The following is a 27674-nucleotide window of genomic DNA, read 5'->3' on the forward strand; positions in this document are numbered from 1 at the left end:
TTCTTAAAAAGAGGATATATAAATTTGTTTTGTAGGCTGCTACACAGTTTTCACAATTATGGGTCTAATTGTTTACTACTCAATAGACTTGAAATCACACTGTGGAATAATAACTTAAAAGCATTTAACACATTTGTTTGAAATTCCACTCTGCAGATACATTACACATTTATTTTAAACATGTTAAAATCTCCACTGAACAGCAGAAAGAGGAACTTCAATCAAATGAAGTTCTCCGGGCAGAACAATACCAAGGTCAATTAGGGCGGCACAGTGGCGCAGTGGTTAGCACCGCAGCCTCACAGCTCCAGCGACCCGGGTTCAATTCCGGGTACTGCCTGTGTGGAGTTTGCAAGTTCTCCCTGTGTCTGCGTGGGTTTCCTCCGGGTGCTCCGGTTTCCTCCCACATGCCAAAGACTTGCAGGTTGATAGGTAAATTGGCCATTAGAAATTGCCCTTAGTATAGGTAGGTGGTAGGGAAATATAAAGAGGGATAGGTGGGGATGTGATAGGAATATGGGATTAGTGTAGGATTAGTGTAAACGGGTGGTTGATGGTCGGCACAGACTCGGTGGGCCGAAGGGCCTGTTTCAGTGCTGTATCTCTAAACTAAACTAAACTAAACTAAACTAAACTCAATTTCTTTTATTTGTATTAAGAGTGATTCAATTGATTTATTTATTGGTGGTAGAGGATAGTCTAATTCCTGTTTACAGGGATGTGACAAAAATATTTCTGTTAAAAAACTCTTCAGATTGCAATTGAAAATCTAAACTATTTTCGTTAAGTTAAAGTATTTTGTTGAAAATTCTATTAAGGTGAATAGATGGTAAAATGCAAATCAGATACTTTAGTCCAGGGAATTGCTGCTATTTTCAAAATGCCTGAAAATAATATTTTACCCTCGTGAAAAGTAAAATAATTAATTGTGAACTCATCAATCAAATAGTGTACACTTCTGACTTCATCCTGAGAGGATTTTAATCTCAAGGTCAACAATATTCACAGAAAACGGCTGCAAATACAAAATGTTTTGGGTTATTTTCTCCTCATGAGAAAAACTATGGTAGTTCACCAACACCTATCTTTGCCTGAGATGTGAGTATTGCATATTCCTAAAAGATATGGAGTCAAAACTTATTATAGCACACCTGTTAAAACAAACCTTCCAGTTGTTCTAATTGAGCTCCTTCATAGTCATTGAAAAAGCACATATGAAGACAGGAGCATTTGTTGAAGGAATTGCTTTGCTGACTCCGTCATACCAAGCTTTGACTATAATTGTAAATAAACTTGTTCTGACTGTCGGCCATTTTCACAACCCTTTTCCCATATACAGCTATTGTTCGTGAGCATGGAGGTTGTGTTTAAAAGCTAACTTTGAAATAATCATTGCCACTGAACAGGTGATGAGACATAATGCATTTAAAAAAAATCTCAACAGGATCTCAGGCCAATACAGTAACTTGATTTATTAAGGTATAAATATACAAGTTTTGCTTAGAGGAGCAGCTACAAGATGGTACAGGCAAGAGAATAATAAAAAGTAAAGATATTGACAGTGTTATAATTTTAAATATCAAAAATAAAATCAAAATTTATGTTCTAGTGATGAAGAATTTTTTCCTGTATCCTTTTCTTGTGGCACTTAAACCCACCTTTTACATTTAAATGATCAATAATGCACAAAGAAATATATTACTATCAAATCTATTAGTATGCAAATTGAGAAAAATCTAATTTTTAATCACTGCAAATCTTTAGCAAGCTCCTTTTATTTTTTTATATTTACTTCTCTCAAGTGCAAGGTTATAATTAAAATGTTAAATTTAAAAAACATCTCCCCCCACCTATTGCATATAATAGAACTCCTTTGTACCTGGAAGTTTTAGAGTTATTTGGCTTTGACAAAATATAGATCAACTTTTCTCAACACAAATTAGAAACCTAGATATGGGAGCTGGTAACCAAAGCCTAAAAGCTTAGTTAACTGACTCATTGTCCATCCTCTCATTCATAATTGGAACAAAATCATCAGTTTGAAATTATTTAAGGTAACAACACTACGTCTATGCTAACGTTTCTTTACTGCACACTCTAAATGTGATTATATTTCATTTGTCTGATTATGAATTTTTTATAGGCTTCCTTTTAAAAATGTTATGAAATGGAATGGGATTTTGGAGATATTATGATGTCAGTACTCTCAAAATAAGACCATACTTGACCTTAAAAGAAAATTACTAGTTCATGCAACTCCAAGTTCTTACCATGACACAGCTGCCGAGGCTGAGGTGCTGAAGTTCTAAGCAGAAGTTCAGAATGCTGAGCAGTGCTGTTTGCTGCCGTTATGGGACACATCAGAGACAACGTGGATAGAGAAACAAAGGGAAAAGAGGTCAATTAGGCATTAAAGCCTGTCACTGCCTTTCTCGAAATACTGCTCTAAACTTCGGTTACATCTACCATAAATGCAGTTTAATGAGTCCCAAGGTATTCAAACCATCGATTAGCTCATGGCCAAACAAATCATTACAGGCTCAAAATGCAGTTCCCTCTAGATGTGAATCTGCACAGACCGCAGTTACCAGGGGCTCTGTGCCTCTGAACACCTCTCCCTAAGGGAGAAACCTTGAAAATGCTGAGACCTTCCAGTAACATGCAAGGCTGCTGTGTGGCACCAGAATAGATCAGTGGTGTCCCAGAAATAAAGTGGCAACTGTGACATTCACAGATCAGACAACCTGAAGAAACTGTCAATAGCAAACCACATAGAGTGGCAGGATCGAACAGCACTGACCACTGTCAGTCAAAGGATTCTAGTCACAGTTAACTGGGGTGTCTGCATGCATAACATACAGAGTAATGTATACTATGGAAGCAACTACAAAGGTACAATTCAATTAACTACTGCTGATTACGGCTACAGAACTCAGAATTAGTCACATCATTTCATCTTCCGCACAGCATTGGGTTTATACAGAACAGAATAAAATTAATCATCTAAGAATTTAATATCAGAACCTTATTGGCTGTGTACTAAATCTTAAAGTTGAAATGAGGAATTGAGATTGGTAGCTCCACAGCAGCTGTTTACATATTCAGGTTTTTAACATTCACTTGACATTATTATTCGGTTTTCAAAGTATTACAAAAAGCATTCTCAGCACAGAAACAGGCCATTCAGCCTAATAGATCTATGCCAATTTTTATGCTATACATAAGCCTCTTCCCACTCTTCTTCAGCTAATCCCATCAACATATCTTATTTTTTTCTCCTTCATGTACTTATCTAGCTTCCCCGAAATGCTTCTCTGCTATCCGTCTTAACTACTCCTTGTTTCTATAATATTCCCAGATCGACAGGGATTCCAAATTGGAGATGGAATAGAAAATTGAAAACTGCAGAATAAATGAGGCACTGGATCCCATTTACTGCTGCATTCTAAAATGGCTGCCCAAGTTTCAGAACTTCTGCTTCATTCAAATGAGCCAGACTGAAGAAATATTGGTCATAAAATTAAACAGATATATTACTTCAGTAGTTAGGAAAAAAGCCACAGAAATTACCTTATTTCTATATTTTTGCCACATTTTTGCTTAATGTGTGTAATTCAGGGAAATATACAGTAAGAAGCCCTCCATATTATTCCAGGTAAACCCAATTATGGTTTGTGAACACTGACTTGGTGCCAATGTAATTTTTTCCTTTTCCTTTCTTGGGTTTTAAGTATTCCAGCACATCACCCAAGCGATCTGCTCCTGCTCCATTGCAAGTAACTGAGAGCTATACAAGAGCGGCCCTAAGTGACGCAACTTCAGATTTTGCCTTTGACCAATAAAGAAATTCTAATGCTAGGCGCACCAATTCTCTCTGTTGGCTTGGTTGAGTTAAGAAACTGACCAGGTTAGGAGGACTGCAGCCATGCATCTTATTCTTGTCACTCACTGATGCACCAAGATCACTATCACTACAGATCAACATTGTCAGATTCCTGGCAGAGGGACATACAGTAACAAAGCTATTTTTTATAGCAGGTTGCTAGCCAATTAGCTTAACAGCGACATTCATGTACAACGAGCCATCATCACAATAAATACCAAATAGCCAGTAAGAGGAGTAATGCTGGAGTATTACCACACTTGATGAGAATTCAAACTGGTGTGAGATGGTCTCTTCTGGGAGATGGTGGTCTTACAACTCACAGTTTTACTGCATTCAATAGTCTCCTTAGTTATACTGCTATTTTTGCACTGATGAGAATCCAAAGCTGGTTTGCAGTATAACTCCACTCTAAGAATTCCACTGTATTTTATTTCTAATGGATGGTGTTAAGGTCCAGGCTAGATAGCACACAGTACCTTTCTGTATTGGTTTAAAATTTCATTCACTATTCACACTCTCTTGGGTTAACACTGAACTCATTTATCTACTTGCATCTATTTAATGATAGGGAGGGAGGTGGGAAAAGAAGCTCGTTTTGATAATTTTCTTTTTCTGGCAGCAGAATAAACCAAAATCATTAGGATTTAATTTGGTTGTTCATCTCTTTCATTTGGTGTCAGAGGCTGACTTGGATAAGCACATCACTGAATAGATAAACAACAACTCCCCTAATACTGGATACAATTCAGGTTCCTTTTCATTCTCTATTTAGTTAATCTGATGTAAAAAATCCTGCCACTTTATAAGGTATTCTCATATGAAAAATCAAGCTCCCAGAATTTGGGAAGATATGCCACAGTGTAAAATTACTGTGTGAAATAAAACAAATGAGTACATAAATCAAACCTAGCCGTCGTGGAAAAAGAAGGGACAATGTTTTATTTTGGAGTAAGCAATTCCAAGAGATAATGCAGCACGGGTAGCTACACTCTCAAGTTTAGCATCTTATCTCGCCAGACTGTTTTTGAAATAATAAAATGTATATCACCATGACAAAACTGAAAAAGTAACTGTCTTATTACACATATGTTGTTATTCCATTTTAACACTATGGTTGCCTTTCATCTCCCATTATAGCTTCACTCTTCTCACCCTCTCTCACAAGAAAAACCTACAAATGACATATTACAGACACTTATCTAACCCACACAGAGTTTTTGAAAAAATCAACAGCAACAGAAGAGTTCCACACACATATTATCACCCATTCAATTAATTTCAAAACTCCAATTTTTTAAAAAAATACACAGAAAGTGCTGTATTTTCCATCTTGCAAAAAATCTAAAAATACATATTCAATGTATATCAATTTGTAAACTTAGTCTGTAAGAAAAGCAAAACCTACAGTTAAATTTAAAGCCAATCATTCACTTAAGCAACATGCAAAGTCTAAAGAAATTGTTATTTACCAGTCTCCTTTGCAATGTACCTTCTTCCCTTAGCTCATACCTGTGCAATATGACTATTTAAGCAGATGACAGCGCTGTAAAGTAGTCATTTCCAGTCTTTTAATGATAATGGTCATTTCATTAAAGTGCAAATGTCTAATGTGCAGCACAACACTCTCAGTTGTAACATTTACATCAACTACTTCCGACAACCAGGTGAGATAACGTAATGTGGAACTTACATCTTCTCAAACAGCCTCCAGCTAACGCAGAATGGTTTATATTAAAATTCAGAAGAGGAGTTAAAAATTCCCTCTATTATTTTACATACATCATCTTGCAGATCAATTAAAAAGGTTTCAAGCTTTAATTAGTTTCATATCAAAAGAACAAACAGTTTTCTTTTGTGTAATTTTATATCCTTCTCATTCTTTATTCCATGGCCTCGCCCTTCCTACCTCTGTAACCTCCTCCAGCCCTACAAACCTCCGAGAACTCTGCGTTCCTCCAATTTAGACCCCTTTTGCATCCCTGATTTCCTTTATAACCGTGCCTTCAGCTGCCGAGGCCCTGAGCTCCGGAATTTTCTCCCTAAACCTCTCCGCCTCTCTTCCTCTCTCTCCTCTTTTAAGCTGCTCTTTCGCTAAGCTTTTGGTTGCCTGTTCTAACATTTACTTATGTGACTTGGTGTCAGAATGCATCGGATAACATTCCTGTGAAGCACCTTGGGGGATTTTACTGCATTAAAGGCACTATATAAATGCAAGTTGTCTGTGCTCTCTCTTCAAGGTGCTGATTCATGCGAAGGTACAGTTCCACAAATGACTGCTGTAGTACCACAGCCAACTGTCAATTTTTCAAGTGAAAGCAACAAAACTGAGCTTATCTTGTCTTCATCCAATCTCTAAGTTCTCAATTTGCAGCAAAAGGTCATTAGATAGCGATCAAGTGCGAGAACCTGGGCTGATTTTCCGCCCCAGCCCTGGGACACCAAAGCCTACTACAGCACTCATGTGAGATCAGAAAACTTTACACAGGCAAAGGATCAAACCTGCGATCTCTAAGCTTACAAAGCTCAATTCCACACTAAGTACAAATGGACCAGAATAACTCCTCAAACCATTTTCCATGAAAGTTTACAACTTGAGGCTAGCTCCCACGGTTTCCATCAATAACACAGACATTTAAAATTGTGATTTATTTTGAGATTCCTTATTGAGCTTAAGATTTATAAACTGTGATATATTTCCTTTTTCTTGCATAAAACTGGTAGAAAACAAAAAGACAAGTTTTTGTCAGACACATGGCAAATGAAATTTAATGGAGAGAAGTGCGAAGTGATGCAATTTGGAAGGAAAAATGAGGAGAGGCAATAGAAACTAAATGGTGCAATTTAATGGTACTCTCTTCTCAATAGTGTTGACACTAACATTTTGGTCTTCCCTTTTTACTGAAGCATGGGAAACAAATTAATCTCAAAGTTAAATACTGCGGATGCTGGAAATCTGAAATAAAAACAGCAAGTGCTGGAAATATTCATCAGGCCTGCAGCATCTGTGGAGACGGAAACAGAGTTAACGGCTGGAATTTTATGCCACCCCAGCGAACCATTTGGTGGCGGGGTGGGAAGGGGGGGGTTTTTGGCGTAAAATTGAGTCGGAGGTTCGAGGAGGCCTTCCCAGCCCACTCCCGGCTCCACCACAATTTATGTGGGCTGGGGGGGGGAGGCGAGAAACAGGCTTCCCGCCCCAGGCTAATCAAGGCCCTTGAGTGGCCATATTTTACCCATGGCAAGTGGGCGTCCAGGAGACGTGAAAAGCCCGCCCAGTGAAAGTTGGCAGCCTCTCAGCACACCGGGAAGGGGGGTGGGGGTAGTGCGGGGGGGGAACCCTGACGAACGGGCACAAGGTGCCCAATTAGGGACGCACCCGCTTCCCCAACCACCCCCAGGACCCAAGACGCCCACCCTCCCCCACAAACAAACACCCTTGCCTCGCCAGGACGTGCCTATCACACCGACAAGGCAAACCAAACTTACCTGTAGTCCTGGATCCATGTCCTCGGCTGGGCTGCAGTCACAGCAGTGGCCACCGCTCCCGGTGCCGCTGCTGGGATTTAGAGCTGCCGGCCCGGATTGGCCGGCAGCTAATGAGGCAGGACTTCCTCCCTTAAGCGGGTGGAAGTCCCGCCGCGGAACAATTACAGCCCAGGGACCCGTAAAATGCGAGTCAGATCCCCGGGCCAGGTGGAAGTGGGTTCGCCGCCGACTTTTACCTCAGTGGCCAGCTCCCGTCCGCCTGACGTAAAATCCAGCTCAACGTTTCAGCTCTGTGACCCTTCATCAGATGGATGAAAGGTCACAGACCTAAAACGTTATCTCTGTTTCTCTCTCCATAGATGTTGCCAGGCCTGCTGAGTATTTCCAGCACTTTTTGTTTTTATTTAAGCAAATTAATCTGATCAGCAAAGCTTCTTTTGAATCGACTGGCTCTTGCAAGTGAGCAGTAAATATTCGGAGCTGAAACACTGTCACCCTGACTTACAATTTTGTGAACCAGGTTATAAACTGGCAACAGTTGACAGCGACTCATGGTGCCATCCAACAGTTCCTCTTCTGTGTACTTAAAAACACAGATTCTCCCTCCAGCCCTGGAGTATTGAAATGGTACCCAACAATGAAGAACTATCCATGACAAACATTAATCAGAGTAGCGGGAGGTTCCCAACAATGGAACAACTACGTGCCTGATACCTTTTATGAAAATTTGCTTGCACACCTCCTCTCCCTCATCGACCATACCTGCCTCCAAGGGCCTGGGAAAATTCAGCTGAATGGCATTGCATTAGTGAATCCTCTGTGATAATTTTACCATGCAACAACCACCAAAAGCACACTGACAGTTTCCATTCAAACAGTTAGGCACAAAAAGCCCTTAAAACATAAATTTACAGGAACAACACATACATGACAAGTGCATTTTATAAATATGGAGGCCATGAAGTCATGTGAAGGCCTTAATGCTAACTTGGGGTTCTGTGAGCTGTTATAACCAGTCGAGCTTCTCTCTGATAGTTTCGTATATCATCTGAATTCCACTATTCCTTTTCTTCCTTGTAATGATTCCCAGGTATCCATTAATTTCTATATAATAAGCACTGAATGTCAAATTCTCCAGTAACCTACTGCAGAACACTATGTAATCAGTTTCTATTGTCAATCTCGCAATAGTCACAGTACATTTGAACACCCGTTAGAAGACACTAGACTCAACTGTCACAAACACAATTAATGCAATCTGAACAGCTGACAAACAATGAAGATGTCAAAACAAAATTATTCACTTCATATTGCGCATACAATGGTAAAACATAACACATTTAATTTGTTAAAAGTACATAAAAATATAAACAGATGCTGTGGAGGGAGTTCAATAATGTTAGTATTCATCTGGCACTCATAAAACACTTAACCTTTGCTCTTGTGGTTTCTGTTGTCATTGGAAAACCTCAGCGGAATTAGTCATGTAACTCTAGCATCAATCACTGCACATAGAAGATTATAAAATCCAGCACTCATCCATTGTGAAGAGGACTCCAGAAAGATAGATTACTTAAATTGATAAGGTCTGTTATCGCATCCTGACCAACTACCCCCTCAAACTCTCTGTTCTTCTGGCTCAGGTCCCTTTGTGTATTCCTACTCCTTTTGCTTTGCCCTATTATTTGTAACAATGCTTTCAAGCTGGCACACAATGAACTGGTCATCCATACCACTGCTGAAATGTGATCGACAGTTTCCTTTATTTTAAAAGGCAAACACCATGCTTGCACATATTTCTGATTTGACCCAGGCTACAGCAACTGACTTGCTGATTTTCCCCTGAACCTAGATGCCTTATCTTTCATCAAGGCCAGTGGGGATAGGTGGATGGGATTATGGTGTGATAAAAATCTCTCTATTGGTAGAATGAAGATGATTTGTCTACGATAAATAATCTATTTTCTTCTTCAGATGGAAAAGTTGTATAACTAACAAGAAGGGAGAATTGAAGTTAAGTTTTTTCAACAGCTGACAGGACCATACCACCAAAGATATTACCAAGCCTAATGAGCAGTGCTCAATGAACAAATTGTTTGATCTGATTTAAAGTGTCTAGGGGCAGCCATAGAATGGGTGAAATGACCTCAAATTTGTCATTAGTGCTCACTGACCACAAGGCTAGAGCAATGTAAAATATTGTCAAAAATCCCCCAACACCAAGGATGAATGACTCTATTTTAAGCAGGTCACAAAGTGGATTGGATTCAGATGAAGTATTTAAAATCTCAGTGAAGAAAGATCTCTTCTGTGAAGTTAAGTGTGTGATAGTGTAGTAGTTATGGCAGTGGATTAAAAACTCAGAGCTCAGTTGTGAAAATGAACGTAATAATCTAAGCTAGCACATAAAAATGACTATTTGGAGGAAAGAACCTAGCTAAACTCCCACAATCTGTAGTTGAGTCTTAATGCTGTCTGAAGTGGTGCAGCAAGCCACTGAGTTGTAAATAACTTCTTTCTTTTTCCCTCTTTATCTTTGGCCTCCTTATCTCGAGAGACAATGGGTAAGCGCCTGGAGGTGGTCAGTGGTGTGTAGAGCAGTGCCTGGAGTGGCTATAAAGGCCAATTCTAGAGTGACAGGCTCTTTCACAGGTGCTGCAGAAAAATGTGATTGTCGGGGCTGTTACTACAGAGCACAATTATAACAGAAATATCAGATGTACCTAATGGCAAAGGCCCAGTCAGCAGAGCAAAACGGGACTCTGCCAATCCTGCAAAATCCTTCTCATTAACACGTGAGCACTGGTGTCCAAGTTGGGAGAAATGGGTCATTGAATAGACTTAAGAAATTTTCCGCTTTGCTCATCCATCCAGCAAAAGAAAACTGATAACCTCGAGGATCATTTCATTTCAGAAGTGGCTGGTGCCAGTGCCAAAACCTATCACAAAAGCCTGCCCATGCTAATAAGGCTTCCAGATGACCAGGATTTAATTGCGGGTGGACTGGGACCTCCATGCAGCAGTGCTTAGAAACTCTTGTTCATCCTTCCTCTATCTCAACCTGTACCTCTCAATGCCATTCAGCCAGCTCTGAAAAAAAAATTCACTCCCATGTGATCATCTCCCTCAACTGAACTTCAGTAGCAACAAGCCTGAGTGTCAGGACCTTCCAACAATTGACTTGTTTTGGGAATAGCCCTGATAGGGGCCACAGTGAACTCCAAGTGGCCTGTTCCTCCCTTGATGACAGGTTAAAATTCCCATCCATATATCAAATCTGTAACCTGTATCTTGCAACACTTTAGACTTCTTCCTTGAACGAAGCCACTGTTCACTCTCCCCCACGCCACCCCGGACCACCTCCACGAGAAGCAAGGCAGGACTCTCAAAATAACTTGAATCTCCTTGGAAAGCACTGAGAAGGAGCCTTCGAGACCCATAAACAAACAGCTTTGCTTCTGAGAATGGATAACACTTTCCCTCCCATCTCACAGAGAAGTAATTCCGTGAGTATGACTATGTCAGGCTGCTGCTTGACTAGTCTGTGGGACAACTCTCCCAATTTTGGCACAAGCCCCCAGATGTTAGTAAGGAGGACTTTGCAGGGTCGACAGGGCTGGGCTTGCTGTTGTCGTTTCCGGTGCCTCGGTCGATGCCAGGTGGTCCATCTGGTTTTATATTGCTATGTAAGTGCCGCTTGATAGCACTGCCGACGACACCTTCCATCACTTTGCTGATGGTTGTGAGTAGACTGATGGGATGGTAATTGGCTGGATTGGAATTCACCTGATTTTTGTGTACAGGACATACCTGGGCAATTTTCCACATTGTCAGGTAGATACCAGCATTGCAGCTGTACTGGAACAGCTTGGTTAGGGGCGCAGCAAGTTCTGGAGCACAGGTCTTCAGTACTACAGCCGGAATGTTATCAGGGCCTACAGCCTTTGCAGTATCCAGCGCCTTCAGCCGTTTCTTGATATCACGTGGAGCGTATCAAATTGACTGAATACCTGCATCTTTGACAGTGTAGACTTCAGGAGGAGATAGAGACGGATCATCCACTTGGCACTTCTGTCTCAGCCTTGTCTTTTGCACTGACGTGCTAAGCTCTGCCATGATTGATGATGGTGATGTTTTTGGAGCCTCCTCCTCCAGTTAGTTGTTTAATTGTTCACCAGCATTCATAACGGGATGTGGCAGCACTGCTGGGCTTTGATCTGATCCATTGGTTGTGTCTATAGCTTTGTGTATTTCCTACTTGCCTTATTGGGGACTTAGGAGGCTGTTTAATGCCAGAGAAACATGGACCACATAGCCAAATTTCCAAGCCAACATATGAATATAAGGACAGTCATTATGAGAGGGATAAGGATATCAAATAAGGAGTATGAGCAGAGAATCACAAAGAATATTAACAAACACAGTAAAGTATTCTACAAACATATCAGTAATTAGAGAATTGTTAAATGTGAAGTCAGACCCCTCAGAGGAGATGATAGTGAGTGGGTAAAAGATAAACAAAATTTAGCAGGAGCACATGACAGGTACTTTGCGTCAATATTTACAGAGGAAAAGGATATTGGGGAGGAAGTAAGTTGTGAATTTATTGCAAGTGAAATGAGATATATTACAATAAATAAAAAGAAAATATTAGCGAAGTTAATTAAACTAAAGGAGGATAAAGTGCTAGGATGTGACAGATACATTCAAAGATCCTGAGGGAAATTGGGAAAGAAATAGCAGAAGCTATTTCAGGATTCTTTTTAGAGTAGATGCGTGCGAGAGGATTGGTGATTGGCCAATGTAACACTGATTTCAACATGGGAAACAGAGTTAATCTGGGTCATAACATTTGTTTGAATTTTTGAGTCTTTAATTAAGGATGAAATTACTAAATATCAAGAGTAAAAGAAAATAATTAGAAACAGTCAACACAGATTTCAGAAAGGAGATTGTGCTTGACAAACTTGATATAGTTCTTTGATGAGGTGACAGCTCTGGTGGATGGAGGAAATGCAGTCGATATGGTGTACATGGGCTGTGAGAAAGCTTTTGAGAAGGTACCACACAGGAAGCCACTGGGGAGAATTAAGGGGTATGGAATTAGGGGAAGAGTAACAAATTGGATTAAAAGCTGGCTACAAGGAGAAAACAGAGAGTGGGCGTAAAGGGCAGTTCTCAAAGTGGTTGAAAGTGGGTAGCGCTATCCTATAGGCTTCTGTTCTGGGAAAGCTTCTGTTCCTGAGCATATCATTGATTTGGATATAGCCCTCGAGGGACTGGTTTCAAATTTGTAGATAATAATAAAATACGAGGCATAGTAAATAATTCTGAGGACAAAAGAAAGCTGCAAGAAGGTATTGATTAGGTAGCGCATTGGGCAAAAAAGTGTCAGTAAGTATAAGATGGTACATTTTGCTAAAAAAAAAGTTAATAATTATACTTTGAATGGGAAAGGTTGGTATTGTGGAACAGGTGGATAAAAATATGTATGTAGACTTTATGATTTTTCCTTTTTATATCAACAGCTTCAATTTTTTTGTTTTACAGTAAAGGGTAGTCATAAACTTATGTGCAGCTGAGGAATCAGATTGCAACAGAGGATTTCCTCCATGATTAGGTCCATACCACCTAGAAGAGAACTGCAATACAATGTCAAGTTGGGTTAAGAAAGTGCTGAGAAAATGTGCTGCAACTTTGATGTACTTATAAACTATAGGAGTTTTTTTCTAAAACGTTTTTAGTTTGGACACCACGACACATGCTCTCAAGACTTTTAAAATTTATCTGCATGCACAGAGCTTCCTCTTTATGGTGAGAATGCAGATTCACAGCTAGGTAGAAATATAACTTCCACACTGCAGACCACTCACTGCAGCTCAGACCCGTAACACAGCTTAAACACAACTTCAATTACTTTTCTACACTCCTGTGATAAAAGTAGAACATGCAATGAGCATTTGTGAAATACTTATTAATTCTTAACTATTACCAATGACACATCTAAATCCCAAGAAGTCAAATAAAATTAGCATGTCAGTCCAGATTCCAGAGGAGTTGCAACAATAGGGGCATGTCCACAGGTCAAACAAGTATGACTATCCACAGTCTTAAATCAAACAGAAAATAAAATCAAAAAGTAATGGAACCACTCAAATAAGACTGTAAAATCCTTTCAGAAATACATTGTGTTGAATTTGTTGTACAATTTCTAAGGCAAGTACTTCTTTCATTTAAAAAATACACAAGTAGTGTTAAGCAATTCTCTGTCAGTGCCAATCACCACAGGAGTTCCTACCTCAATTTTTGTGCGGTAAACGACCAGACGTCGGAGACCTGAGATCTTAGCAATATGGCAGAAAGCCTGAGTGTTTAGTTTATCACAGGATGAAAGGTTCAGCTCCTGGAGGTTTGGGCACATCTGAGCAATAACCTCGAGGCAAGTTTCATTCAGGAAGTGGCAACAGGCCAACTCCAGACACACCAGCTCAAATCCACACACTTGCATGAATCTGCACAGGAAGCACAGCAATCATAGGGTTAAATCCTGTCAAAATAGTAGGCGTCAAGCTGTGAGCGTATGCGCCAGACATCACATAAAGAGGCAACGTCAGGACTAAGCTATAGAAAAACAGCAGATGTTACACTGGAAGTGAAAAGGTGCAAAGCTCTGAATTAATATATGGAACAGATCTGAAAATGGGTTATTGCTTGCAGAATTGTTCATCTAGTAGGTAAACTGACACCTTAATTAAAGAAGTCAAAAACTGCTGCTCATCATTTTTTCAAATTATCTAACCTGTCAATTAGAAAATTCAGTTCATATATGAAATAAAACAGGTGTACATAAGCAAATGCCACATTATGATTAACGGTCCTACCGGCAACATTGTCCCATCTTTCACTTTCAGATGCTGACTGACCTATTGTGCATTTTTTGCATTTCATGTTTTTATTTCAAGATAAAATGGAAGGTAAAATACACAACACCACTTTATTTAGAAGGAAAATAAACAAACTACTATAAGAAAGACTGGCTCTGTCAACGTCATTCTTTAACAGCATAGACAAGAACAGTTAAAGTGATCTGTAAAGCATAATGTAAGATAACAAAAAGTATGAAACAAAAGTTAGTTTTTATTTTGGCAAGACCTCTAAAATATGCAGCATCCAATATTAACATTCAAATACCAGCAAAATACTGAGAGAAAACACACTATTTGATGGGTTTTCTAACATTTTGAAAGGAGGGGAAGAGAACCACTGTTTAAAAAGTTTGAAAAATTAACACATTACGACTGTATTAATCAATGTTTGTTGCAGGAAGTCAGAAGCTGTTTTCAGTCAAATGTTTGACCACCAATTCCCCTTAAGTTGCAAATCAGTTATCAGAATATTTTCTGCTTTTATACTATGTTAGAAAATGGTAAGTTCTGTAGCCATTACATCAACGCTCTGTAATCATGATGTGTGCACTTTGGATTAAGGAGGAAGCCAAGAGCTGGTAATAAAAAATATTTTAAAACAATTCTTGATGAGTTAGTCTGGTCGCACAGCATTCTCCAACATAGTACACTATAGAATGGAGTTAATAAGGGTTGTGCAGATGATTCCCCCTACTGCAGAACATTAGAATTCAGCCTGACTGTTTGTTATGTACTTTTCTAACAGCGAGCATGACAGCAACCAGCAACGGCTGGTTTTCCCACCTGACCACTTCGTCACAAGGGATATGTGGCCTGGCAAGGCCTGTTTATAGGGATCAAAAGGGAGAGGGATAAAAAGGGATATAAAATCCTAAATTAAAAATCAGGGAAAAATTTTAAAAAAGGAGGTGCCAAATTAAATTTAATAATTGTAAATATATTCAGTACTCAAGTAGATAGAATATTCACCAGCACTCAAAAGGTAAGTAAGGCACTGTCATTGTCAGAGGCACTGCAAAAGTGGGGACCCAGTGGATGTGGTGTACCTGGATTTCCAAAAGGCCTTCGACAAGGTGCCGCACAAGAGAAGGATGCATGGCGTTAGGGGTAAAGTATTAGCATGGATAGAGGATTGGTTGACTAACAGGAAGCAGAGAGTGGGAATAAATGAGCGCTATTCTGGTTGGCAATCAGTCACTAGTGATGTGCCTCAGGGATCGCAATTATTTACAATTTATGTAGATGATTTGGAGTTGGGGACCACGTGTAGGTTGTCAAAGTTTGCAGATGACACTAAGATGAGTGGCAGAGCAAAGTGTGCAGATAACTGTGAAACTTTGCAGAGGAACATAGATACATTGAGTGAGTGGGCAAAGGTCTGGCAGATGGAATACAATGTTAATAAATGTGAAGTCATTCATTTCGGTAGGAGTAACAGTAAAAAGGATTATTACTTGAATGGTAAAAAGTTGCAGCATGCTGCTATGCAGAGGGACCTGGGTGTCCTTGTGCATGAATCGCAGAAGGTTGGTCTGCAGGTACAGCAAGTAATTAGGAAGGCAAATGGAATTTTGTCCTTCATTGCTAAAGGGATTGAGTTTAAAAGCAGAGAGGTTATGTTGCAGCTGTATAAGGTACTGGTGAGGCCCCACCTGGAGTAGTGTGTGCAGTTTTGGTCTCCTTACTTGAGAAAGGATATACTGGCACTGGAGAGGGTGCAGAGGAGGTTCACTAGGTTGATTCCGGAGTTGAGGGGGTTGGCTTATGAGGAGAGACTGAGTAGATTGGGATTATATTCATTGGAATTCAGAAGAATGAGGGGGGATCTTATAGAAACATATAAAATTATGAAGGGAATAGATAAGATACAAGTAGAGAGGATGTTTCCACTGGCAGGTGAAGCTAGGACAAGAGGGCATAGCCTCAAGATTAGAGGGAGCAGATTTAGGACTGAATTAAGAAGGAACTTCTTCACCCAGAGGGTTGTTAATCTATGGAATTCCTTGCCCAGTGAAGTAGTTGATGCTTCTTCAGTAAACGTTTTTAAAGCTAAGGTAGATATCTTTTTGAACAATAAAGGAATTAAGGGATACGGTGGGAGCGCGGGTAAGTGGATCTGAGTCCATGAAAAGATCAGCCATGATCTTATTGAATGACGGAGAAGGCTCGAGGGGCCGGACGGCCTACTCCTGCTCCTAGTTCTTATGATCTAAAAGAAAGTTAACTCTTTTGCTGGGAAAGAGCTCCTAAAACAACAATTACAGTAAATACATTTTAAATAAAGGATATACTTCATATACTTTAAAAGGGAACGAATGGAGGCTGATGACCTGACATGCAATGTCTCAGTTCTTGAGGCACCTTTTTATCAAGCACAGAGAGCTGAGGCCCATCACCCTCGGATCTGTGTTGCACTTGTCCATGTGTTGGAGCAGCGTGAAGTGCATTGGGAACCAGAATACATACTGTGCACCAGGCCTATCAAGGCTAATTAATCAGGGATGCTCCCCATAATGCAGCTTTACTGCTTTTGTGGTGCTCCAGCAGTCCAGTGCCCATTTTGAATAAGTGCTTTCGGGGAGGCCAGTTTAAAAAAAAAATCACTTTTTCTCCTGAGTGGCCTTCTCTTCCCAATAGGGTCAAATCTCCTTCCTTTACTTCACTTATTTGAGCTCTAAAGACTCAAGGGGCCATCCTCTCCTAAACTGATTTTCTGTTGAAGAAACAAACTCTAAGAGCAGCCAGCAGCCTTTCAATAGCTAATGGTACTTGCTATTCCCAGTGTGTCACGGATAGGCAGTAGAAACACCACAAACGTAGTTAAATGAGCTGCTATGCATCATCGGATGAGGTCAACTCAGCGACCACAAGCCGCTGCACCAAGCCCACATTATCAGCTCCATGGTGTCTGATCATTAATGACACACTGGGATGATTAACACACTTGGTGTCTGCCGTAAATTAATTTTGTTCAGGAATTACATTAACACTGACCTGCTGAATCCTTGCATGGAGATAGATCCCCTATTCCCAGTCCAAGATAGATTTAAACACTGTACAAGAGCACAGCGTGACTGTAGGTGCTCCAGAGAGGTGTCATCCAGGCCAGCCCAATAAGGTTGTAAACTAAGCTGGACATACTGAAGAGGATCATAACAATGTTGGTACAGCAACTTGCAGGTCTGTGCCAACTGGCAAAGATCTGGCACTGTCAGGTGACTAAGTATCAGCTGGATTAACTGTGGGAAAAACAAACACAGAATGAAAACCAGGTACAACATTCTATTCCCATATATACTTACACATGAGGACACAGATACTGTCATCAAATAGGACATTACTTTAGAATTTCTGCTTATGGGGAAATCTGAACATTTAGGGGGAAAAGATTTTGCTCGCATAGCACCGTTTCAAAGCAGCACTATGCACGTTACCGCACCTGGCCGGGACACGCAGGGCCGCCAGCGGCTACCTGCACAGCCCGCACATGCCATTCACCATTGATACTATTGAGAAGGCTCGCACAGTGCATGGCCGGCAGTGCTGTCTGCCCCTGGGGAATTGACAGAGTTTGCGTAGTGATGCGGTGAAGTGGCGCTATGAGAACAATTTTTTTCCCCCTTTGTTTTCCTCATCTCAAGGTTTTGATTCCTTTCAGAGCGCTGTTCCAATAAATCACCCAAGTGGCTATTATTGTTGGGAAACTTTGGTAGCTATTGGACTGCAGGTGCATCGCGGTCTGATGCAATCCTGTATTCACTCAACATCCACACTTTCAGCTCGATTACTGTAGAGCAATCAGGAGTGGGAATCCCAGCTGATTTTTCACACCTCAATATAATGGGTGTCAGGTTAACTAGATCATCTATCCTACCACTTTTCCAGTTGAGATTAGTGAATTCAGCACAGACTATCAAACCTGGCATCTTCTTAGCCTGTGCGGCTTATCAATTAAATGAATAAATGCACTAAGTGATCAAGGGAACTCTATAGAGAAATATGTGAAGTTACTACCATTAACGGTCAAAAGATTTTTAGTCTTACTTTCAAAATACAATTTAAGGCATCCGTGCGAGAGAAATACAGATAGAGACAAAGAACAAAGAACAGTACAGCACAGGAACAGGCCATTCGGCCCTCCAAGCCTACGCCGATCTTGATGCCTGCCTAAACTAACACCTTCTGCATTTCCGGGGCCCATATCCCTCTATTCCCTTCCTTTTCATATATTTGTCAAGATGTCTCTTAAACGTCGCTATCGTATCTGCTTCCACCACCTCCCCTGGCAGCAAGTTCCAGGCACTCACCACCCTCTGTGTAAAAAACTTGCCTCGCACATCCCCTCTAAACTTTGCCCCTCGCACCTTAAACCGATGTCCCCTAGTAACTGACTCTTCCACCCTGGGAAAAAGCTTCTGACTATCCACTCTGTCCATGCTGCTCATAACTTTGTAAACCTCTATCATGTCGCCCCTCCACCTCCGTCGTTCGAGTGAAAACAATCCGAGTTTTTCCAACCTCCCCTCATAGCTAATGCCCTCCAGACCAGGCAACATCCTGGTAAACCTCCTCTGTACCCTCTCCAAAGCCTCCACGTCCTTCTGGTAGTGTGGCGACCAGAATTGCACGCAATATTCTAAGTGTGGCATAACTAAGGTTCTGTACAGCTGCAACATGACTTGCCAATTTTTATACTCTATGCCCCGACCGATGAAGGCAAGCATGCCATATGCCTTCTTGACTACCTTATCCACCTGCGTTGCCACTTTCAGTGACCCGTGGACCTGTACGCCCAGATCTCTCTGCCTGTCAATACTCCTAAGGGTTCTGCCATTTACTGTATACCTCCCACCTGCATTAGACCTTCCAAAATGCATTACCTCACATTTGTCCGGATTAAACTCCATCTGCCATTTTTCCGCCCAAGTCTCCAACCGATCGATATCCTGCTGTATCCTCTGACAATCCTCATCATTCTCCGCAACTGCACCAACCTTTGTGTCGTCCGCAAACTTACTAATCAGACAAGCTACATTTTCCTCCAAATCATTTATATATACTACAAACAGCAAAGGTCCCAGCACTGATCCCTGCGGAACACCACTAGTCACATTCCTCCATTCAGAAAAACACCCATCCACTGATACCCTCTGTCTTCTATGACCGAGCCAGTTCTGTATCCATCTTGCCAGCTCACCTCTGATCCTGTGTGACTTCACCTTTTGTACCAGTCTGCCATGCAGGACCTTGTCAAAGGCTTTACTAAAGTCCATATAGATAACATCCACTGCCCTTCCTTCATCAATCATCTTCGTCACTTCCTCAAAAAACTCAATCAAATTAGTAAGACACGACCTCCCCTTCACAAAACCATGCTGTCTCTCGCTAATAAGTTTGTTTGTTTCCAAATGGGAGTAATTCCTGTCCCGAAGAATCCTCTCTAATAATTTCCCTACCACTGACGTAAGGCTCACCGGCCTATAATTTCCTGGATTATCCTTGCTACCCTTCTTAAACAAAGGAACAACATTGGCTATTCTCCAGTCCTCTGGGACCTCACCTGTAGCCAATGAGGATGAAAAGATTTCTGTCAAGGCCCCAGCAATTTCTTCCCTTGCCCTGGAGGCCCTGGAGACTTATCTACCTTAATGCTTTGCAAGACACCAAACACCTCCTCCTTTTTGATAATGAGATGACTGAGACTATCTGCACTCCCTTCCCTCGGCTCATCATCCACCAAGTCCTTCTCTTTGGTGAATACTGATGCAAAGTACTCATTTAGCACCTCGCCCATTTCATCTGGCTCCACACATAGATTCCCATCTCTGTCCTTGAGTGAGCCAACCCTTGCCCTGGTTACCCTCTTGCTCTTTATATATGTATAAAAAGCCTTGGGATTTTCCTTAATCCTGTTTGCCAATGACTTTTCATGACCCTTTTAGCCCTCCTAACTCCTTGCTTAAGTTCCTCCCTACTGTCTTTATATTCCTCAAGTGCTTCATCTGTTCCTAGCCTTCCAGCCCTTACAAATGCTTCCTTTTTCTTTTTGACTCGGCTCACAATATCCCGTGTTATCCAAGCTTCCCTAAACTTGCCAAACTTGTCTTTCTTCCTCACAGGAACATGCTGGTCCTGGATTCTAATCAGCAGACGTTTGAAAGACTCCCACATGTCAAATGTCGATTTACCCTCAAACAGCCGCCCCCAATCTAAATTCTTCAGTTCCTGCCTAATATTGTTATAATTAGCCTTCCCCCAATTTAGCACCTTCACCCGAGGACTACTCTTCTCCTTATCCACAAGTACCTTAAAACTTATGGAATTATGGTCACTGCTCCTGAAATGCTCCCCCACTGAAACTTCGACCACCTGGCCGGGCTCATTCCCCAATACCAGGTCCAGAATGGCCCCATCCCTAGTTGGACTATCTACATACTGTTTCAAGAAGCCCTCCTGGATGCTCCTCACAAATTCTGCCCCATCCAAGCCCCTAGCACTAAGTGAGTCCCAGTCAATATTGGGGAAGTTAAAATCACCCACCGCCACAACCCTGTTACCTTTACATCTTTCCAAAATCTGTCTACAAATCTGCTCCTCTACCTCCCGCTGGCTGTTGGGAGGCCTGTAGTAAACCCCCAACATCGTGACTGCACCCTTCCTATTCCTGAACTCCACCCACATAGCCTCGCTGCATGACCCCTCTGAGGTGTCCTCCCGCAGTACAGCTGTGATATTCTCCTTAACCAGTAATGCAACTCCCCCACCCCTTTTACATCCCCCTCTATCCCGCCTGAAGCTTCTAAAGCCTGGAACATTTAGCTGCCAATCCTGCCCTTCCCTCAACTAAGTCTCTGTAATAGCAACATCATATTTCCAAGTACTAATCCAAGCTCTACGTTCATCTGCCTTACCTGTTATACTTCTCGCATTGAAACAAATGCACTCCAGACCATCAGTCCCGCTGTGCTCAGCAACATCTCCCTGCCTGCTCTTCCTTTTAGTCCTACTGGCCTTATTTACTATGTCCTCCTCATTTATTTCACTAGCTGTCCTACTGCAATGGTTCCCACCCCCCTGCCACACTAATTTAAACCCTCCCGAGTGACGCTAGCAAACCTTGCAGCCAGGATATTAGTGCCCCTCCAGTTTAGATGCGATCCGTCCTTCTTGTACAGCTCCCATCTGTCCCTGAAGAGAGCCCAATGGTCCAGATATTTGAAACCCTCCCTTCTACACCAGCTGCTCAGCCACGTGTTTAGCTGCACTATCTTCCTATTTCTAGCCTCACTGGCACGTGGCACAGGGAGTAATCCAGAGATTACAACCCTAGAGGTCCTGTCTTTTAACTTACTACCTAACTCCCTAAAACCCCCCTGCAGACCTCATCACTCTTCCTGCCTATGTCGTTGGTACCGATGTGTACCACAACCTCTGGCTGTTCACCCTCCCCCTTCAGAATGCCCCCTGTCCGTTCAGAGACATCCTTGACCCTGGCACCAGGGAGGCAACATACCATCCTGGAGTCTCTTTCATGTCCACAGAAGCGCCTATCTGTGCCCCTGACTATAGAGTCCCCTATAATTATTGCTCTTCTGTGCTTTGTCCCTCCCTGCTGAACAACAGTGCCAGCCGTGGTGCCACTGCTCTGGCTGCTGCTATTTTCCCCTGATAGGCCATCCCCCCCAACAGTATCCAAAACGGTATACTTGTTAGAGAGGGGGATAGCCACAGGGGATTCCTGCACTGACTGCCTGTCCCTTCTAGCGGTCACCCATCTATCTGCCTGCACCTTGGGTGTAACCACTTCTCTAAAACTCCTGTCTATGACGCTTTCCGCCACCTGCATGCTCCTAAGTGCATCCAGTTGCTGCTCCAACCGATCCATGCGGTCTGTGAGGAGCTGCAACTGGGTACACTTCCTGCAGATGTAGTCGCCCGGAACGCTGGAAGCGGCACGGACCTCCCACATCTCACAGGTGAAGCACTTCACCCCTCTAACTGTCATTCTTAGCACTAATTAGTTAATTAATATAAAATAAATACATACTTATTAAATCCTTACTAAATTATGATACACTTAACTATGTGGTCCCTGGTGCTAGATTTCTGCAATAAATACTAAATGCTAAATAAATACAGTAATCTCCTCCCTCTGGTTTAGTTACTCTGCTCATTAATTAGTTAATTAGTGTTTTAATCAATTTTTATCAGTTTTATTTTCAAATTCGGTACAGATTCCCTACCAGCCAATCAGGTCACAGCTTTCCTGTGACGTCACTTTTTCAGTTTTTTTATCCCCCACCCAAGGTAACTTACCGCTCTAGAACTCCGCCCTCCGGGTCTGCTCCGAGAATCTCCGAGGTAAATTTTTTATACTTACCGCTCTGGAACTCTGCCCTCCGAGTCTGCTCCGAGAATCCCCGAGGTAAGTTTTTTATACTTACCGCTCTGGAACTCTGCCCTCCGAGTCTGAGACGGTCACACAATCAAGCTGAGAAGGTACCTGGGACACGAAATTAGGCTCAGTAGTGCCTGTTTAGTCACCGAGGATGCTGTTTGGGGACCAATATGGCATTGGATGCACATATTATTCCATATTGGTGAAGGCATCAGCACGCGCCCAGCAGAAGTATACATAGTATGCAGATCATCACATTAATCAGTGTACCATGCTGATTTGATGCTAGCTCTGCCAATTTACAGCTCCAAGCTCCAGCCAGTGCCCTCTCTTAAACTCACACAGCGCAGCACATATTAAGAAGCAGGAAGGATTGCCCCACCAGCTCTACTTAATGATATTATCAACTACTAACAGGTTAGTAATATAAAAGCAAAATACTGCGGATGCTGGAAATCTGAAATAAAAACAAGAAACGCTGGAAATACTCAGCAGGTCTGGCAGCATCTGTGGAGAGAGAAGCAGAGATAACGTTTCAGGTCGGTCACCCTTCTTCAGAACTGACAGATATAAGAAATGTAAAAGATTTTTAGCAAGGAAAGCAGAGGTGGGGAAGATATAACAAAAGAGGTGTTGACAGGACAAGGTTACAGAATAGCTGACCAGAAGGTCATGGATCAAAGGCAAACAATATGTTAATGGTGTGCTGAAAGACAAAGCATTAGTACAGATAGGGTGTTAATGGACTGAAAACTGAACAGCTACAAGCACAGACATGAAAAAAAAACACAGCGGGTAGGCACAGGTTACTAACAGGTTAGTTACTGATTGATTTCTTCTGGCTGTCGGTATGATTCCATAAGTGTTTGGAACTTTCAATACTTGTTTCAAGTTGCAAAAGTCTGCAGGGAGGGGTCTGGCAAGTGAAGGACTTTTCCCTGACTTCAAAGTTTCCGCACAAACCGGCTGCGACCAGTTATGGGTGCACTAGTAGGCATTCCCATTGGAATAGAGCCTAACAAGGACAATGAGCAGAGGCCACACAAAGCAGGACAAGCTGCTGGAAGAGGGGGGAGAAGGAGGGGAAAGAGGGGGGAAAAGAGAGGAGGAAGAGAAGGAGGAAGCAGAGGGAACCTAGACAGGCATCTTCTGCATGGGATGTATGCAAAGAACAATTTCAAGTGAAATACCAGTAACCGATTGTGATGCTAGGCCCCCACCTGCCAAGAATGATGCACATTAATTTTGTCATGAACATTGATTTTAAACTGTTACTGGGGCGAGGAATGACTTGTTAAACATATCAGCTGTGGCTGGAAAAGACATTTGCAGAGAAACAGACGATGCTTGCGTAGACAAAGAACCATTCCCTGATACATTCAACCCGCAATGGATGTTGATCACCGGACAGTGAGGGGGTGGGGAGCACATTCCAGGGCCTACTGGGGTGATGTAATCCACAGGGGCCAGGACTGGTTGAACCAGCTGGTCACATGACTACGTGGCTGTTCCAGGGGTCTTTTGAATTAGGCACAGAGTTTGAACTCAGAAAAGACTGTTTGCTCCTGAACTGAAAAGATCTCTCCTGTCTGCTCCCAACTCTTTCTCACAAGCCTCTGAATCCACTGAAAACCCAAGAGGGAAAAGTCTTCTACAGCAAACAAGGTTTAAGAAGAATACTGGGACCCAATGAAAAGCAAGATCGACATACAATCAAGGACTCTACAGTGAGCTCGAAGAACCGTAACAAAAACTCTTCAGATATTGCCTCAATCTTTTCTACTTTAGAGTCATAGAGAGATACAGCACCAAAACAGGCCCTGCAGCCCACCGAGTCCGCGCCGACCATAAACCACTCATTTATACCAATCCTACATTAATCCCATTTTCCCTCTCACATCCCCACCTTCCCTCAATTCTCCTACCACCTACCTACACGAGGGGAATTTTTTTACAATGACCAATTTACCTATCAACCCGCATGTCTTTGGCATGTGGGAGGAAACCGGAGCACCTGGAGGAAACCCACGCGGTCACAGGGAGAACTTGCAAACTCCGCACAGACAGTACCCAGAACCGAACCCGGGTCGCTGGAGCTGTGAGGCTGTGGTGCTAGCCACTGCGCCGCCCTTTATTTTTCTTCTGCTCTTTTCTATCTCCATTTGCATGTGTGTATCACGTATGCATGCTAGCTTGGGCGCGTCGTTTATCCGTAGGCGTCTACCAAATTAAAGTTCAAGTTTAATAAATTTCAACTTTTCTTCTTTAAACCTAAGATTTCTTTGCTTGATAATTGGAAAGCAGTGAACAAGGACTCACCAAGGGCAAGCTAAAAACACGGTGTTTTAAAAATTAAACCCTGTTACGGTAAGACCAGGTGAAGGCTGAAAGGGACCCCCTAAACACCTTTCTCACCTGGTCATAACACTGAAACACTAATTCCCCATTTACCAAGATTCTCACATGCCTACCTCAACACTGACCATCACAGTGTTGGTCACAATGCAAAAATAAAAGCCACCACAAAATAAAGATTCAAAACCAAATTTAGAAATGTAATTGCACCATATTGCATACAAATATAAACTAATTACACTTGGTAATTTTTTTAGTGCCCGTCTTCCATGTGCCTTTGCCTATCCTAGTGCTCCTACGCAGTACTACACCAGTGGCTGTAGCATGGCAACTGGAAGGCTGCTAAATTTCACTGGAGAACACTGCGCCAGCACAGCATGGCGGGGGGGGGGGGGGGGGGGGGGGCAGCAGTCTGGACTGGCTGGCTGACAGGCAATAGCAAGGGCACTGGCAGAGTGGCAGGAGCACAAATTATGTCATCCTGAGAGAGGACAGCAGATTTGTACTCCATGAAACCACTGCCATTCCCCCGGGTGACGCCTCAGCAATCTGTGGCACCCTGCAAGCCCCTTTGAACACTGTTACATCCAGGTGAGGAGGGGTTGAAAGGCTCCCCTCTTGTCCCTCTCGTAGTGTGACTGCAACAGGGTTTAATTCCTTTTTTAAACAGTGAATATGTTTACCAATTTAGCGAGTATTTAACCCTTTATGTGCTATGATCATAAAAGAACCAATCGGACAGGTTTTCTTAAGTTTAATCAAGAAAGAGGTTAGTTTATTGCAATTAAAATCAAATCCTGATCTAAGAAAAATGACAAACTACACACACACATACACACGTGAATCACACACAAACAAATAGGTTACAGAGTGATGAAGAATAGTTTGGGTTGGATTAGAGTCCAGAACAAGTAAAAATAATATACAGTCTATGGGGTCTGGTAACTCAGTTGTCTTCCAGATGAATTTGTGGTTCTGATGTCTCTGGCTGGTAGAAGTGCATGTGCAGCTGGTCCACCTGGTTCAGGGTCTTCTTGGAGACAGTGACTCCCCAAAGTCTCTGAGTGTAGCAATGGTAGACTTGGTTGTTCCGCAGTCACAGACAGATTTCAAAACTTATGATGTTACCTGGAGAGAGAGAGAGAGAGAAACAGCCCACTGGGGTCGTGCACAGGTTAGCTCCCAAAGCTTGTCTGCTGTGTGTAATAAAAAACTCCCAAGTTTACACAGACTGCGAGGGGGCTGGGCGGAAACTGTCACATGGCCTTTTTTTTCCTTTAATGAGGTCCAAAGTCTAAGCATCCCAATTCTTTCTCAGGTTGTATTGTTTCCATGTTTTCCCCTGGAGGTGCACCTCCACGAGTGAATGCTCCAAGATCCACTGACTGTCCTGCTAAAGAGGGTGATCTTCGATATTTTACTCAACTGTTCAAGCCATTGTCCTGGATGGGAGCCTTTTTAGACATGCGTCTCCATTTAGAGGTCCTGGAATGTGAGGTATTTCGATGCAAATTGTGGTGGCCACCTTGGCTGTCAGCTTTTTAAAAGTTAAGTGTAGGATTCCAACCGATGAATTAAAAATCCTCATTCAGCATAGCATGTTTTCTTGACAACTGGTATCCGCAGCTATGGTGGCAGCAGCCTAATCCCTTTCATGGTAGCAAGCTGAGCTTACAGGAGGGCAGTATGAGTTTGCAGGAGAGAAAACTGAACCGACATGACTTCCGTCTGATCTTCCACTGCAGCACTCAGAAATTGGCTCGATGTTGCTTATGCTTCAGTAGAAGCTGAGACATTGGCTGTCACCCACTGCATCATGGATGGGTTCACAAGTGTGCTAATGGAGTTGGCCACCACTTCCGTGTTAGAAAGGATGGGCTCCAAGCTCTGGACAAAGTCCAGTGCCCACTGTTGCCAGACTCCTCCGTGCTCCTTGACATTGAACATGCTTTCTGGCAGGCAATGCACCGAGCATTGTGCATACCCATCTATGCCCTTCTGTCTGCTGCCCCAAAGTGTTCACCTGAGTCCTCTGCAGCCAAGCTTATGTGCGACACCGGCACTAACTTTGCCCCCTGCCTTGGCTGTAGCCCACTCGTACCCGGTGTCTCACCACCTGCAGATCCCACCTTGAAGCTATGCTGTAAATTATGTGCAGTGTCAGGATCTGAGCTGATGGCTGCGAGTATGAGATTGAGTGGCGGTGCATCTTCATCATCACTGTTTTGTTGCCGTTCCTTCACTGCCTGGCCAGGCTGCACTTCTTGTGTATGTGAAAGAAGAAAGGCACAAGTGCAAGGTCTCGGTGAGGGGATGTGGTGGGTAAAGAAAGAGATTCATGCTTACACCATCTGCAGCTTGTAAGTCATGACATTTTGGGGTGAGGAGGAAGTGAGATGTGGAGAGAAGGACTAGGTATGAGGATACCATCATCTTCAATTGATTCAGCCTGCTGCTGGCCACAAGCTCAGCAACTGCCATTAAAATAATGGCCAGAACCATCTCTCTATGGGGGGTGGACGTGCCTGTCCCTCTCTGGTTAGCTCCTGCTGCAACTGGTTGTGTGCTATCTTGTCCTACAAGAGAAAGGGAAGTATGTCAATGAGCGTCATGCAAACTGTTT

At 42.4% G+C, this 27674-nt stretch overlaps 1 protein-coding gene across 4 annotated transcripts in view; it reads right to left on the reverse strand.

The window, feature by feature from the left end:
* The window catches only part of fbxl4 (F-box and leucine-rich repeat protein 4), a 134011-nt gene that overhangs the window by 27040 nt on the left and 79297 nt on the right, over positions 1-27674 (reverse strand). For all 4 annotated transcript variants that reach the window (XM_068025930.1, XM_068025942.1, XM_068025931.1 and 1 more), the window contains exons 4-6: positions 17293-17537; positions 13671-13884; positions 2271-2342 (exon numbers count right to left, since the gene is read on the reverse strand). In XM_068025930.1, the coding sequence (XP_067882031.1) occupies positions 2271-2342; positions 13671-13884; positions 17293-17537 (531 nt within the window). The remainder of the gene's footprint in view (positions 1-2270; positions 2343-13670; positions 13885-17292; positions 17538-27674) is intronic.

Source organism: Heterodontus francisci, chromosome 3, assembly GCF_036365525.1.
Source record: "Heterodontus francisci isolate sHetFra1 chromosome 3, sHetFra1.hap1, whole genome shotgun sequence".
NCBI classification, from domain to species: Eukaryota; Metazoa; Chordata; class Chondrichthyes; order Heterodontiformes; family Heterodontidae; genus Heterodontus; species Heterodontus francisci.